The sequence below is a fragment of the Fistularia commersonii genome, chromosome 8 (assembly GCF_037954325.1).
Source record: "Fistularia commersonii isolate RoL2024-O1a breed Wild chromosome 8, RoL_Fcom_v1.0, whole genome shotgun sequence".
NCBI classification, from domain to species: Eukaryota; Metazoa; Chordata; class Actinopteri; order Syngnathiformes; family Fistulariidae; genus Fistularia; species Fistularia commersonii.
The window spans coordinates 8,376,343-8,392,582 of record NC_141291.1 but is presented as its reverse complement, the minus strand read 5'-3'; the positions used below and the strand labels follow the sequence as shown (position 1 = coordinate 8,392,582).

The following is a 16,240-nucleotide window of genomic DNA, read 5'->3' as shown; positions in this document are numbered from 1 at the left end:
TACTGATGATAATTTCACCATTAATATAAAGCCATTTGAACATTTCCTGTGGTTTCCAGAACAGCCTCTCTGCTCCTTCTTCATTCACATGATCACTTGAGAATTGCCTGATAAATTAATATGATTACTTTCTCATTACTATGTTGATTTGGATGATAAATACAGGCCAGGACCCCCAAACGTCCCCCCCCGCCCCCGATGTAGGCGTTATATTCAAGTTCAACAGGCTATGTGTATTTTGGGATTGATTGTTAAAGTAAAATAGATTACAAAAAAGAAAAACAACAGTGTTTCATGATTTCATAGCTTTTTTTTTTTCCTCTCTCTCTCTCTCTTTCTCTCTCAAAAGCAGATTTCATGTGGCAGCATCCACAGTGCACCCAGCGTCAAGTCACTGTAATGAAACAAAACCACATATACTCTGTATTTTTATAAAGACATAAAAACTTTTATCACAATTAAGCCTTTTGTAGAAAATGTACATCAGAAAAATACGCAGTTGCATCCTCATAGTAAATAGTGTCTGTTTATGTCGCTCTCTTTTCTGCTTGTTCTTTGTGTTTGTATTATACAGTATAAAGTCACTGAATGTTTACAACACATGGAAAACAAACAACAACAGCAGGGGGAGCAGTTACTTTAGACAGTCCAGTTGTCTTTGTCTCTTTTTTGTCTCTATATGGCAGAAGCCTTGTCTCTGTTGATGAAGAGGGTCTCCTGGCAGAAAGGGTTAACCAGGACCACGCTGCTACCGCTGTAGTCTCCATTAGGTGGTAGACAAGTATCGTGCTCCTGCAATTCACAATGAGAAAGATTTAGTGCAAGTACATAACCGCTAAGCCACAGCTGTGATTAATGATTTGCACTTCAGGGCCTGCTATTAGTGCAGAGTCTACAGCGTCTAAGTCGCCCTATAGGCAATGAGCTGAGCGGCGGGAAGAACACACACACACGCACAGGCTTCAGAGCACCCTGGGGCTCGGTGGTGATGGTGTACAAAATATCTGACACATCTAGTTGAGCAGAGATACAGGTGGAGGAGAACTTGAAGGCATAGGGAGGGAGGAGGCAAAGGGGAGGGATGGCTCGGAAAAAATTAGACAGCAGAGGGACAAAACACCGGGGGGCGATGTAGAAACGGTTGTTGATGGTGAGTCAGCAAGGCTAAGGCAACGCTGGATGAAGGCGTGTGAATGCAATAAAAAAAAAAAGAGATTTGTTTTTGCAGCAAGAAAATCGTTTTTATGAGCATGATATAATCAAACCAAACTGATTTAGACGTAATCACTGCATCGCTTTCTGTAAGACGCTGTCATTTACCTACAGACCCAGGGAAGCTATGAGGCTGCAGCGGGGGGGGAAAAAAAAACAACACCTCCATGTCACCAGGGGCATCCGACACATGATCCAGCCTCAGCTTCCCTTCCCTGATGCCCCCATGCGCGGCGGAGGAATTCAAATACGCAACGGCAGAGGAGAGAAGACAAGAGATACACCGTGAAATGGTCAGTGGACGTAAGAATGCAACACGCTGAAAGAAAGGGAGGGAAAGTATGGAAGCTGGCAGATGTAATCGGATTACACCACTGTTGAGTGCTACTATGTCCACAAGGTGGCAATGGAGAACTCTAGAAGTCAAAGTGATGGATTTTAGCAGAAGATGCAGAGTAATTGTGCTCTCATGCTACAACTGTTACTCAGCACGGATTTATTTCTAATCCAAATTTGAGCGCTAAAGAACAGATGCAATATTATGTTATAATTGATTGATGTGCTATTATAAATATAACCCGCTGATGGGTAAAGGATTTTAAATCGGAACCAGGTTATTAATTACAAATCGCTACCGAATAGCGACGCCGTGAGACATTTAAGTTTTTTTTTTCCCATCTACACTGCGCCTGAATTTGATGGTGGCTTTCAGTGGTGCAATTGCCCGTTACATGAATAAAAACATGAAGACGATGATATATTCGGCATGCCAAACACAACATTTGAGAAAGAAAGGCAGATTTTAAAGGAACAATGTGAGGAAGGAAGTGACTAATACTGGAATGTCATGTTTGCCTTGTTTGTGTGTGTTTTTTGCATTTATCCCTCACATCCTGCTTTTCATTAACCGCCATCGGTAGGTTCAAAACGGAGTAATTTGTAACCTGGGGGTTACCGTGAAAAGGATACGAGTTATCGCCTTCGCCATGTTTCGTCATGAGGACTTTCCCTGGTTAGGTGTGTCGTAGTTCGTTAAAAAATTGAACACACCGGCTCCTGGACTGATTTCCAGAGCGACACAAAGTCATCCGTACGCCACCGATGGCGTACTTGTATCCCGTTCAGGGTTTATGGAAAAGTTGCTGTTAAAAACAATAAGAAGAAATGTCCTTTTTGCAAATATTACAACCGGGACCGTCAGGCGTGCTCACAGGAGCGAGCTAACATTCATCGCCTTGCTGTTTCCGTACTTATTCGAGCCGTATGTAAACGTTCCTCTGTGCACGTTGCTGTGCAGGGATGGAGTCAAAGAAGCAGCAGTTTGTACCTCGCTCTCCAGAGTGTGTATCTCTCTGGGTAGCTCCACGGCATGCCTGTTGAAGTAGTCCATGGTAATGGCGTTGTTCCAGTAGCTGAGGTTGTTCTCCTGACTCGATGATTTCTTCTTCCTCCTCATGCAGCACACCGTCAACAGCACAGCTACCACGGGACGGAACAAGCGTTAGCTTCTCTTTCGGGTCATCGTGCTCGAATCGGGATGATAGACGGCGCGACGAAACGTTTCAATTTACGACAAATTACGGCAGAGAGTTGATTTTTGGTTTGTATTAACTCCGGGGCGTTTAAAACAAATAGTCTCTCAGAAAGTTTGGAAACCACAAGGAGCCCCTCTCTCCTCTACACTTCAACCCAGTTATTTGAACCCGTCTGTGTTTGTGCAGAGTGAGACGCTAGAGGGACGTTTCGCTCTCATTAAAGTCTAATTTATATTTGTTCTCGCAGAGGATCTAGAATTAAAAGGCAGGACTATTCTGTACCCGGTTCAAGATAAATAATTCGCAGAGTTTGTGATGTGAATACCGGAGGCCCTCGTGTAACGTCAAACACATTGACGACTGTGGAGAGAGGAGGGGGAGACAAGATATATAGTATATAGTATTTCTAATGTATAAAAATTAAATATCTTACTTTTAATGCGACCTCTGGTGCTGCGTGGATTTGTTCGAAGTGCCGCTTTATATTTGACCGTTTCATCAATGCAATTTTATCATAGCATATTAGACATATCGCAGATCCAAATGCAAATCCCTCTTTCAACGCAGCCCGGAATGCGCGGTAATCATAGTCTTTTTTTCTTTTCGCCATCTTTTCCGGGTTGACGTGGATGAACTGGTTGACAATCTGATAAAATCAATTTCTTCACCTTTACAATGACCCGGACGCGCTCCGAAGCCAATGGTTCCCGACCCGACCGACGCGTGACCCGTGAAATTTATCTTCAAAACTAATTTCTGTTTACTTTAAAATGACACAGTCTTATGAAGAAATATCACAAGTATTTCAAAATCAGTTCCAAACTGATTTTTTCATTTTCAACTCAAAATTGCCTGGGATCCATATGCCGTCACCGGGGTTCACGACCGCTGCTTTAGCAGATAGGAGACTTAGAAATTCTAAAATTGAAACGTGTTTGCCCCAGGTTTGTTACGTGCCCTGTGTCAGAGTAAACTGACGCTCACTGGATATATATAATTACAACCGCTTCAGGCCGCGGGATTACTTGAGGCCTTCAGAAGGTGTTCCGGAACACGCGGGATACAAATATGACGCAAATGTAGTTAAATCGGGTCATTAAAACGATGACATTTAAACCTTATGACAAGGCGCGGTTGAGATGAGAGGGTGATCTGTGAAATACGCTTTATCGGGAAAATACTTACAACACGAGGACACGGGCACGCTGATGGCCAGCACGATCCACACGATGTCCATTCTGCTCAAGCAGATAGTGAAGCGGGGCAAAGGAGGGTCGACGGTGGGCCCCGAGCTGTTCGCCGTCATCCACGGGTCCTGGGTGGTGGCAGGGACTTGTCTGTTCAGGAAGTTCCCGCTGTCTGTTGAGAGGAATTCTGAGACGTTCCCCTGAGCAGGCGGCTCCTTGACTGAGCTGCTGTTAAAGGTAAGACCTCCGTACGCGGTCACATTTGCCGACCAGCGTCCCAGAGGGGCGCCGGCCGTGCCGTTCTCTCCAACCGACGTGAGCAGAACGACCCGATCGCCGTCGCCGAGCGTCGTGGACTCGTCGCTAATGGTGAGGTCGCTCGGAACGGCCGTCGGACTCTTTGCCCTGGGAACGGCCACCGAGGGTACAGCCGGGGTCGACGCCGAGGAAGTTACGTTCCCTTGCGGGCTCTCGACCGGAGGGCGCCCCGTTCGGGCCAGCAGGAGCCCGTCGGTAGGGGGCTCGCCGCCGTCCCCGTGCACCTCTCTCAGGGTTATGGCATGGTGCGCGGGTGATTGCGGGGCACCGCCGGAGTGCTCCCTGAGTTTCGAGCTGAGCGCGGGATCGTGGTTCGCCGAGGAAGAGGACAGGAGGCGGGGCGGAGCTGGAATGTGCTGGCGTCCGGTGTCGGCGGGTTCCCTCGCGCTGAACTTTTGAGGCTCGGGTCCGAGGGCGTCTCCTCTCTCTGACCCGGATGTGGGAGCCGGAGGGTTTTGAGTAGAATCCCCGTCTTCGTTCGAGGCATCTGTGCTGGGCGACGACGAGCCGCTTCCCGCTCGGCTCGTGTCGACAGTAACTCCGGGGTCACCTTGAGGTACTCTGACGAATTTGTGCGTTTGGCCTCGGTTTATAAGGTCCGAGCTCAACTCTGGAGGCCGAGATGGCTGGCTTTCGGTCGCGCCGCCTGGTCCGGCGCTTGCCGCGTTCACAGTGTTTGGGCTGACGGTCGCCGTGGTGATGAGCCAGTGCAAAGGATGAAGTTCCCCAGTAGCAAGGAGGATGTCTGTGGGTCGAGTGCTTCCTTTGGATGACCCTTCCCCACTACTGGACCCTTCCTGATTCCAGTCCCGGTGGAAAGCTTTCGGGGCAGACAAGGGGCTGCTGTTGCCGTGGGCGGCGGCCATAGAGACGGGGTCCCGGTTCGTACGGCTGAGATACGACTCCTGTGCTGAAGAGACCAGTCCTACTGGAAGTGCTAGGAATGCTAGAACACCTACAGAGAGAGGGAGGAAGCAGAGGGATGCCTCAGTCCTATCATTGTGAAGTTCTGGTTCATTTCAATTCACTTTCATGATAATTTCCTGGCCTCACATAGAGCCGCGTCTTCCATGGACCGTGTTCGAAATGCACAGGCTCAAGGCTACTTTCTTCACTTTTTTGTTGCTCATCATCTAGATATCTTTGTGAAGCGTATTACTCACTCGATGATAGTGCGTAGTCATGCATCTAAAATGCGACAGCTCAAAAGATCTTTGTGACTGCAGAGTTCAAGGCTACGATGACTTGGTGGCAGAGAAGAGCCCTTCGGTTTGTTTATTACAGAGATGATAGTAAAAAAAAAAAAAATTAAGCAATGTTTGATTTCAAGTTTATCAGCGAGATTTCAAATTTCCCTCCAGGGTATGGCTGGCTTCTATTCGGCATAAAAATAGCAATATTTTTCACCCCGTTTGGAATTGCTTTCAGGACTGAGGCCAGATACACGCTGAAGATCCACTTTCGATGTGAATCGCGGTACGTCTGCCACCTCCCTCCCAATCGGTTGACTATCTGGACTCAGTCTATGTTGTAAATTGCCTCGCTTTGCACATTTGATGCGTGCGTGCGTCCGGAACATCGACACCCCAGTGACGCTTCTAATCCTTCAAGTCTTTGTCTTGCAGCGAAGCCTCATTGTCAAGTGGCGTGGATGCGCTCCGAATGTCGTGTTAATTATTTGCGTCAATAAAAGAATTTGTCCATCTCAATATACATATGAAAGCGTCTAGAAGATCCGGCGGGTTTCGGCAGCATAACGGGTAAAAATTTGGGGGCGGCGCAACCCGGAGGTAGACCGATAGTCTTTGGACCAACCGTCTCCTGCTTGTGGCTCATCCATGATGGGTTAATCGCAGAAAATGAATTTCCCCATGAGGATTTATAGAGGATAAATCATCATTATTATTATTATTATTATTATTATTAAGTGATTCATGCTTTGAAAAGCTCCTGTTGAGAGCAGTTTTTTTTCGTCTTATGTGTTCTGAATTTGTGATTTGTTTTGAAAATCGTTGTAAATTGGCTATATATATGTATATATATTTTTTTTTTTCTAAATCCCTTATGCATCCCTATTTAAAGAATAACACTGTACAGAAAGGTCACGTGTTCACACCGATACGCAAATGACCTCAAGGAATAACCTTTCTATAGCGAGCACAATGGATAGATTTACACAAGTCAGAGTGTTTACTTAACATGCTACAACCATCTCTGATTGACTCCGGAGCTCAATCCCATGAGGAGGCTTGATAGTGACAAGCCATTAGCAAGTCCCCGCGGGGAATTTGGGTCCTATTGTGATATATAGACAGCAGAGAGTCATAGAGACGGTAACGTGCACGAGGTTATTCATTTCCCTTTTGCATCTGACCCCCTTACCCTCTTATTGACACAGTGAACGCAGCTAATGCCGCTTATTAGTAAAGCACTATTTGGCCGAGAGACATAACAAGCGTCGGTTTGCGATACGTGTCCGATCGGGATTACATCGCTCGCGGGTACCGCCGACAAACGCCCGACAGAAGCTGACAGTCTAATGACAGCGTTCAAGAATCAGCCTGTGATCATTTTAGTTTCATATGCATGACCGTGCTCTTTTGTGAATGTTAATAGGAGAGTGTATTCCGGGTGGCGAGTGTCAGGAAAAGCATCAGTGGTCTTTTTAACAGTAGTTGATAACTAGAGTGTAAATGCATGCTTTGTGTATGTGTGTGTGAGTGTGTGTGTGTGAAAAAATGGACATCTATGGCTTTGGATAATTAGGTTGTGCATCGCTTTGGCTGCAAACCCTGGAACTGTATAATCTCTTTAAGATGTTTAACCTCTCATCCAAGAGTTCGGTATGATTTGCTGTGCAACAGGGGAAGCCTTTTGGGTTCCAGGTGAAACGGATTCAGGAAATTAAATCTTGTTGCCATGATAAGGTTTATCAGCCAATACTGTGGCCAAGATGACCCTTCAGACTCCTTCATGAAGAAAACACTCCTCGATAATTGACGCGGCTGAAATTGTTGTCTGAGAACACCGGCATGTCCGAAAAAGGATTTTTCTTTTAACCAAAGCGCAGAGGTGGGAGGAATTTTGATTAAAATGGCATTATTTGCGAACCATTAATCCCACTCTTGCAAACTGTTATCAGACACAGTGACACTTTATTTCAGTGGCCAATTGTGATTTGCTTTCAGCCTTTTTTTGTTGGAATAACGTAAAAAAACAAAAACAAAAAAAAAACAGGGCTGAGGATTTGCAATTAAAGGCATGTTAAAAGCTCAGCATTACACACAGTGACCATTGTGTTTAATGGAATCTAAAAAACACCCGTTGTACATATCAAACAAGCATTAGATGGTGTTATTTTTTGTTAACGCTCACCGAAACGTGTAATGTTGTACAACTTACATTTCAATGGCTCAGCAGAGTGTGGGGATTTTTTTTTCCTCGGGCTTTTAAAGGTAAGTTTTCTTCTGAATGGCCTCTTGGACAATGGCTGTCAAAGAGGTGTGCACTCTCCCGGTGCCCATCTCGTTTGAGCATGGTGCACCCTCTGTAACTATGGAAACAAAGTTTCCTATTCCAGGAGGGATTGAAAGGCAGGAAAATAAATCTGCCTAAAGCCGAACAAAGCGGGATACAAATGTAGAAACTGGTGATTTTTTTTTTCCCCCCCCCCAAATCTCAGAGTCTTAATTCATTTGCAGGATCGGCCTTTCAATTGCACAACCCTTAGACGTTCCTCTTTACAGATGGACCGCAAACTACAATTCAAACTCAACCTCAGAATCATGAATCATATTTCTCCATATTCAAGCACACAGACAACCGGGACAGAAGGTCTGGGCGCTGTCTTCTATTAAACACACCAGTCACGTCTGCAGTCCACGGAGCCCACTCCAGACCTATCTCTGAGGAGATAGCACACATGGCCGTCCTTGATTTATGACTGCTCATCTTTCCTGAGATGATCCTTTAGGCAAGGAGATTGAGAACAAGCAAACCTCACGGCCGAGTATTCCAGCGGTTTTCTGATATTTTTGTCACGTCGGAGCTTAGTCGCGATTTAGAAATCGAACTTTTAACCGCGTGACAAATTTGACGATAAATATGACTAATTGGTTTACAGCCGTGAGAATATCAGCCATGCTTTCAGAGCGTGTATTGTTCTTTATGAGAATCTACGTTTGAAATCACTGTTGGATTCACCCGGCAAATATTTCTTTAATAGAGTTGCAAGAAGGAAAAGAAAATATTCCTCCATATTTGAATTACTACTGAATAAATACATTTTCATATTTCATGAACTGCATGACAGAAGAGATATAGACTAATGCTACTGCGCTAGAAAACAGCGCAGATGAAGCTTATGCATCGCTACAAATTCAGCTTTGGTTTAGCTTGGCATCGCTATTCATGAGTGCGTTGGGCATTGCTGCATATCACCAGTTAACTTAAATGTTATTTATCGCTCACGGCCTTCCATGGGCTACTTAACAGGGATTTTTGTTCGGTTAAAATGGAATCTCAGTCTCTCTTCTGGGTAACTGGAAAACAAATCTGTATGCAATCACCCGTACAGCAATAGGAGGGTGTAAAGAGCATAGTACAGACCGGATGTTAGATATATTCACAAAAGTTTGCTCACTAAGTAGCCAGCTTGTCTTTTCACGCCTGTAATACCAATCTCTACCACAGAAGGTGATTGTTAGCCTTACAGCCACTCCCTCCAGTCGTCCGAGTCCAATAAGTACCGTTTAAAAAGGAGCTTATTTCACCCTGTCCCTTTGAGTTTGAGCATACTGAAGGGAACCGGAAAGCATCGCGTCCTTTACTTGAGGAACAACGGGTGTTGAATTCCTGTCGCGATGGAAAGTGTTTTCGTTTTGAATGACTCTGATTAGGAATTAAACAGTCGGCCTGATTTATAAGCTAACCATTATTGGTTTACAATGCAGAAATTAAAAGTCCTTGCTTCTCTAAAGCCTCACTCAAAGTACTTAAAACTCCCTGGGACCTATTGTTGCATGTCCTGTTTGCCGACCAAAAGTATCTAATGAGGATTAGCCAGCGCAATGCAGCTTTCATCGGACTCTTTCTTCGATCTTCTACGGATATAAAGCTACATATGTACGGTTTTTTTTGCTCGTACCGCATGAGTGTCTTTTTTTTTTCCCATGTAAAAAGGTTCGATTTTTCATCCTGGTTGTACAAGGCGCTGATAGAGCGATAGCATGAGCAGGAAGAGCACAGACAGGGAGTCTGAGTCACCCCCATAAATACATGTGGCTGACAAACAGCCATGTGAATTAACAAGAGAGATGATTGAAATGGCAAAAGAAGTGAAGGGAGGTTTATGAACACCCACCACTGAGGTGAACCGCTGGGAAGAACATGAGAAAATTGGATCGGAGGGGGAAGAATAACGAGGTCGGGCAGGTTGGGAGGTGGACGGAAGAGGCCGACGGTGAACAAAAGGGATGAGTGTTGGTTCCGTCTGCGATAAGACACTGACAAAAGCTCAGGTCGGATTAGTCTAAGAACATAAGACGCTATTAATTATAGGAGGGGTGACAAAAGCCTGTTGTTGGCGCCTTCACTCGGATGTTTTGGACAGCTCTACGGTGTCTGTAAACAAAAAAATATTTAAACATGGTCATCTGCATTTTAGGTGTACAAAAACAAAAAAAGGGCAAACAATCAAAGTAAGAGCAAAGTCGCTGCGACTGGAGGTCTTTGTCCTTCTTCCACTGAACGGGCTCTGAAGGTTGACACGTTATCGCTGACAACAACCTGTTGCACTTGCTATCTGAAACAACCGGGCAATCTTGTAAGAATGGCACGTGTTAATACCGCGGAGATAAACAATGCCCTTGTAAAATTACTGGAAGATTTTGCCCTCGTTTATTTGATGAATAACATCAACCTGTCTTCCGCTAAGTAAGCTCAGGATAGATTGGAGGGACGGCCGACGTGTTCGGCCAAGCTCCTGAATTAAGGCTCTTTTGAATGCATAGGAAGCCGATGACATCCGTCCAAGTCCTCTATTGACGCCATCGGGGACATCAATAAATCATGTCGTAAAGCAGGATCCTGCACACTGATCCAGTGCACGCTTTGCCCGACCGATCATTCACGATCAGACTCAATGTCACCCAACGGGTCCGGACTGGATGTCGCGAATTCTACAGTTACACTGGCGGGATGGAAAACATTTACTCCTGCTAATGAAATTCTGCATTATACAGCACGTTCCACGGATCGAAAGGTCCCTTGTTGATCAGCGCATTCGTTCGCTCGGCTTTCATGACCATTGCTCACACAGGAGCACTTAGTAAGTGCGGAAAAGTACGAAAATGCTCGGCGCCTATGCATTCATCTGGCGGCACGATCCGTCCAGAGGGGGCTGTTGGAATATTTGCATTGTTTGGGGGAAGGGGGGACTTCATGCTAAGTGCAATGAGGAGCGATCGTCTCGAAGGTACGGTGACCGCGTGCCAACGTGGCAAACGCTTGTGCCAAGATGGTTGTTCATCATCAGTAGGCAGCTGGCAGTAGCGATTTTCGAGTAGGGCTCTACATGAAGCCAAAAATAGGAGCTGCAAAATCATCCATCAATAGGGAGGGAGTTCTCGTGACGCTTCGTCAGGCCGTACTTTTGAATAGTTATGACTCTGTCATCTCCCTGCTCAGGCAGCGTGAAGGGGAATAAAGGAAGTTCATACGTACGAGTTACATGACCTAAAACCGCCAATAAACCGGCACATGAAAATATCCACCGTGATGGTTGGATTTTAACCAACATGCAGGTTACACATGATTTAGAATTTAAAAAAAAACACAGAAAAGCTTTCTTGATGGTAAATAAACAGCGTATGAATGGAAAATCCCATCAATAACACCCCCGATTACCACACGCCACCTTCGATTTGCTACGGAGAAATTCATTCACTAAATGAATGGAAATTAACGGGGTATTACTATCCCTTCATCGCATTATGTCAAGGTTTAACATGAATAAATGCTGGTTCAGAGGCCCCGCTATTACCGCTAGTTGTAGAGGCGCTTCAGACCCCGGACCAAACCTTCTGTGGACCATGTGAGGAGTGAATTACGGGCGCTGCACAAACCTGTATGGGATTTCCCCCTTACGACCCCTGGGGAAAATAGAAAAAAGGCTTTATCTATAGCGTTTATCAGAATGTCAATGAGTAAATCACATCATCCTTGAACCCCCACCCCGGCTTGCTCCCTAATACGTATGTCCGCAATCCCATTATCGCTTTGGTAGATAAAGGATAACAGAGAAAAAATTGGAAAGGAATCATAAGAAACGCGGGAGGGATTTGTAGCGTCTAAACTTTTAGTTGTAAGCTTTGATGTGCTGTCGTTTGGATCCCTCAGGTGAACGAAACCCTTTATCGGCGTGCCAAGCAACTCTTTAACTTGCACTACCAGCAGCAGTAAGTCTATTATTGGTTATACTAATACGTCGCTCCCCCGCGTTATGTGAAGAACATCCAGATGCCGTCCGCTGGGCACAAAATGATGGTTTTCTAAAAACAGTCCCGAAACTACTTCTTTGTTTGATCTGCATCCGAACAATGGAAAATGCGCTGCTTGAACTGTTAATCCCCAAACTTAGGTCGCTTCCGATGTGCTATCGTGGTTCTTTTTTTTTTTTAATATTTATGACATGAAAACTACAGGAATCCGTTTGGTGAACAATGAAGAAGAAAACCTAAACTGCTCTGTCAAAGTCCCCGAACAAGAGGACGCCATATTTGATCCTCTATTTCACTCGCGCCAACAACATTTAACCAACGACTTCATCACGGCGGCGACTCGTCCTCGGACAAACCGGAGACCTATCGCGTCGAGGGTGAGATCGGGCATGATCTTAACGCTACGCTACGATACAAACAGACGAGAGTTTTTTGATCTGCGTCTGGGTGTGTCCGCGAGCTATTCTTGCGGGACCGTCCTGAACCAGAGATGGCAAAGGGAGCGCCCTACAGATGTGAGCTCTTAGATAAGACGCAAAGCATTTGCAACAGGATAATGGCTTCCTGTTTGAATGCTCCACAAATTGTTTGTCAGGCTCCGCTGCAGCTTTGAACAGGCGCGTGTTTATCGGCAAATCTGGCTGTTTGGTGGGATAATGATTTATCTACAGGCTGTGACAGCAGCAACAGATCCGACAGGAAGGAGAAACATTAAACAGGAAGTTTTCTGGTTTCAGGGGAGACGACCGAATCGCAGGTCCTACGGTTACATATCTCGATTAAAAGAGTCACCCATTCCCTTAAAAGGGAATGTAAGCTTTTACCTAGACTTAAAATGAGCAGGATGCTCACATCAAAAGCATACATGAGATGCAAAATAAAAAGATGGTCCACAATAAAAACATTTTTTTTTTACCTTGAGCTTTTTGATTCAAATACATGACACTACTAAACTAACACCCAGATTGGCCCTGCATTCATTGCAAGGAGTTACAACAGAATCGAGGGTAATGACGGTCGAATCTACGTTCCACAACTTACCCTGCAATTACCCACACAAGCTGAAGTAACATAGCCAATAGAAGAAGCACATATTAAAGAAACCTGAAACTACCTGGTGCAAAGTATGTTTAATGCCTAACTAAGCCCATGATTGAATAAAGGATTTTTTTCTTCAAAGAAAATTCCAGGGTGACTAGTAACCTGTTGGCATGTCTCCACAGGGACATATCCATGTATTTCTATGAAGAAACAAATGGGATCCACAGCACTGAGTGATACCCCTCCCATCCACAGCGAGGCTGCAAGTTGGATGCGTATTGTGAATATTTTATGGTAAAATGGTATCATTTACATCCACGGTAGGAAAAGGATTTATGTAACTTTAGTTTTTTTGGGGAGGGCGGTACTCATCATTCACCTTTTAAACATGCAACATCCCCATGCGGCGAAGACTACCAATACAACAGGGATGAAAATCAATACAGTAATTTTACAGTAATTTTCTACAGTTTATACAATTTCCTACTATTATTTATTATTGTTTTGTTTTACTTGAAACTCGGGCACAACAATGTCCTTCAGGATAAATAAAGTTGTTCTTATTCTTATTCTGCATAAAACTATTGATAAATATATATATTGATAAATGAAGAAAATAGATGCGGGCAGTATCTTGCAGCTGTGTTGTTGTAATGCCGACATGTCCTTTAAAAACATGTAACTGTCAGGTTGGGAAATACCTTGTGTCTCTTTTAATTAGTGTCTAAAGCGTATAGTAAGAAAACAGCTCTTCTATCTGTAACATCTCCTTCTTGTCTGTATCCCGGGAATCTTGCGGGCAGATTGTTTTTCCTGCAGCGCGCTGGCGCGGGAGAGTAATGAGAAACGTCTGAGTACCTCCCGGACCCAGAGATCTCGGGGGCGTCATTCACCTGTCCACCACGAGAAGGCTAAGCTAATCTAGAGCGTGACGCGCCGAGGAAAATAAAGCATCGGTTGGGTAAACGGGAGAGTCGCGCTTTTTTAAAAACCACGGTTCGCAAAACAACCTCAGAAACCAGCCTTGAAACGAGTTTGCTTAAAGCCACGCAGCAGCTTCAAATCCAGCTTCCCTTCATTTGGTTAAACCGCTGCATCGTGACCTCACCGCAACCGCGGTACAACTTAAAGCACTTAGCCTGCAGAGGCCCGGTCCCCGTTTATCACTTCTGAGGGATGGAGACAGCTTTGTCAGAGGGAGTCTTTGCTCTGTAGCCCTGAACCGGAGCTCGGGGTGAATACCAGATAACAACAAGCTGTATAGCTAACCGTCCGGAGAATGGCAGATCCCAAACCGACCTCTCAGTTACATATTCATGTGACATTCAGTGGTGGTATGCCGCCGCCGCCGCCGCTTCTCCTTTGTACATCCACTCCCGGAACTTTGATCTCATCCTCCGAATCTAAATCAGCTCCGAAGTTCGGCGAAACAAGAACTATGGGAATACAGATCCGCACGAACAGTGCAAGAAAGCAAGAAACGCTGCAGGCGTTTCACAGGGTGGCCAGAAATAAAGCAACGGTAGGTCAGTGACGCACGGATGGGGCTGCAGAGCCATGTGGCTTTAAATACGTGCTTAATTTAAAACCGGAGCCAGGAGGCCGGCGTAAAGACTAGAATAAAAGGGAAATGTTTAGTCTGTCTCCGTCCAAAGGTAGCAGAATCAACCTCGCGGCGCCTCCCCGCATCCCATCATATATCTCGTTCCCATACCCTTCATCAAGCATTCAGAAAATACCTTCCAGCCACAGCTTTGAAGATGGAAGTATCTCTGCTTGATCAATAAAATAAAGGATTCCTGTAAATATTTAATCGAGAATTTAAGTCTACTTTCAGCGTCCAAAACAATATAAATTTTCCTCATGTATAAATCATACCGTTTAAGAATCATACGATTAATCATTTCAACATCCCAGACGGATATAACGAGAGGGAAACAAACACGTCGGAGAGCTCGTATTTATTCAATTTGACACTTTGGCAGGTAGAGGACACAGGATTTCGGTCCAGGTAAACAAACATCACATTTAATGGTGTCACTAGTAACATTATTGTGAAGTATGATTTATGTTGAAAACAAAAACAAATCGCGAACCATCTTTGGTTCTTTCATAAATGTCCTTTTCCAAACCATAAAAGATGGTCAGTAGATGTGAAAATATCACACTGGCACCGTCAACCCGGATGAGTTCCGTGCCACACCGCTGACTAGACGTGGAGAAAAAAAAACCCCATAATATTATTTGCCGGAATTATTATGAAAATATTCCTCAGCCAAGCATATCTCTGATATATGCCAACCATAAACAGAATGTTGTGAATAAAATCATTATTAAAAAATAAAATATAGCGAGGCAGCATGGTGGGGCTTTTTTCAAGAGTCAAGATTCTAGACTCAAGTTTTTTTTGTTTTTTTTTTAAATGTCATTATGCAAGCATAATGAAATTTTGCAGGGACCCCCGGCAAGACACGAATTATAAATAGACAGAAATGTACACTGTAGAATAAAAAACAGATGATAGCAGCAAAGAAAAAAAAAAAAAATGCAGACATGCTTTCGCCTGACAGCAAGGAGGTCCCCGGTTAGTGTGGAGTCTCCATGTCCTACCCTGGTCTGCAAGGGCTCCCCCATGGGGTCTCTGGTTTCCCCAGCATAGATAACAAATGACTAAAATGTAGGGAAACACAGCAGTAAGGTAATAATAATATTACCACTGACTGAGTTTAGTGTTTTCCACTGATACTCAAAGTAGGAAAAAAGAGAAAGAGAAAAAAAATCTCCTGTGAAGTTCATTCCTGCAACTTGAGGCAATAAATCCTGAGCTGTGTGACCTGCAAAGCTCCTCCCGCTGAGGCGTGCAAAGGGTCAGAGGCACTGCACACCATGCCAAAATATTTTAGCAGGTATCCCCTTGTTGTCCTCTCTAGTCCCTTAATTCCACACCAAGCACAGAGCCCGTCGCCCTCATTACTTTCTAATCAAGAGAGCTAACAAAACATCCCAACATAGCACATTATGAAATGTGATATTTAATGGCTAATGACCTTATACAACGTCGTAAACAACTCGTAAACAACATTATGCACTTGAAAGAGTGGAGCAGCTTAAACGTGAGACGGAAGAAGACAAATAATGACACTTAAGCATGTGTTCATGCCAACAGAATGCACGTCTTGGTTTGGGGTTGGGTTTTTTCCAGGTGACTAACAGAGAGTAACCACATGAATGACATCAAGTGCCAACATGACCAAAACGCAGGTATTCAAACACGAGTTTAAATGGTTTCAGTCCCGGAAAGCGAACGGCCAGAGGTACTTGAGGTGTTACGGAAAGAGATGAACGAACAGCTTCACGAAAGAGATATACATAATCGTCCAAAAAAAAAAAAAAAAGGCCATGTAATGAAAATGGAAAAAGTGAGCAGAAAAAAAAAGAAAAATCAGCT

The 16,240-nt window shown here is 44.5% G+C and overlaps 1 protein-coding gene across 2 annotated transcripts in view; it reads right to left on the bottom strand.

Annotated features, from left to right (window-relative positions):
• Positions 1-334: 334 nt before the first annotated feature.
• The window catches only part of tmem108 (transmembrane protein 108), a 37,505-nt gene continuing 21,599 nt past the window's right edge, over positions 335-16,240 (bottom strand). The window contains exons 3-6 of one of the 2 annotated variants that reach the window (XM_086150904.1): positions 3,933-5,207; positions 2,540-2,691; positions 1,376-1,427; positions 672-792 (exon numbers count right to left, since the gene is read on the bottom strand). In XM_086150904.1, coding sequence (XP_086007030.1) covers positions 1,383-1,427; positions 2,540-2,691; positions 3,933-5,207 — 1,472 coding nt within the window. In that variant the 3' untranslated portion in view covers positions 672-792; positions 1,376-1,382. Of the gene's footprint in view, positions 793-1,375; positions 1,428-2,539; positions 2,692-3,932; positions 5,208-16,240 lie in introns of both variants that reach the window. The other variant, XM_086150903.1, reaches the window with a different exon arrangement.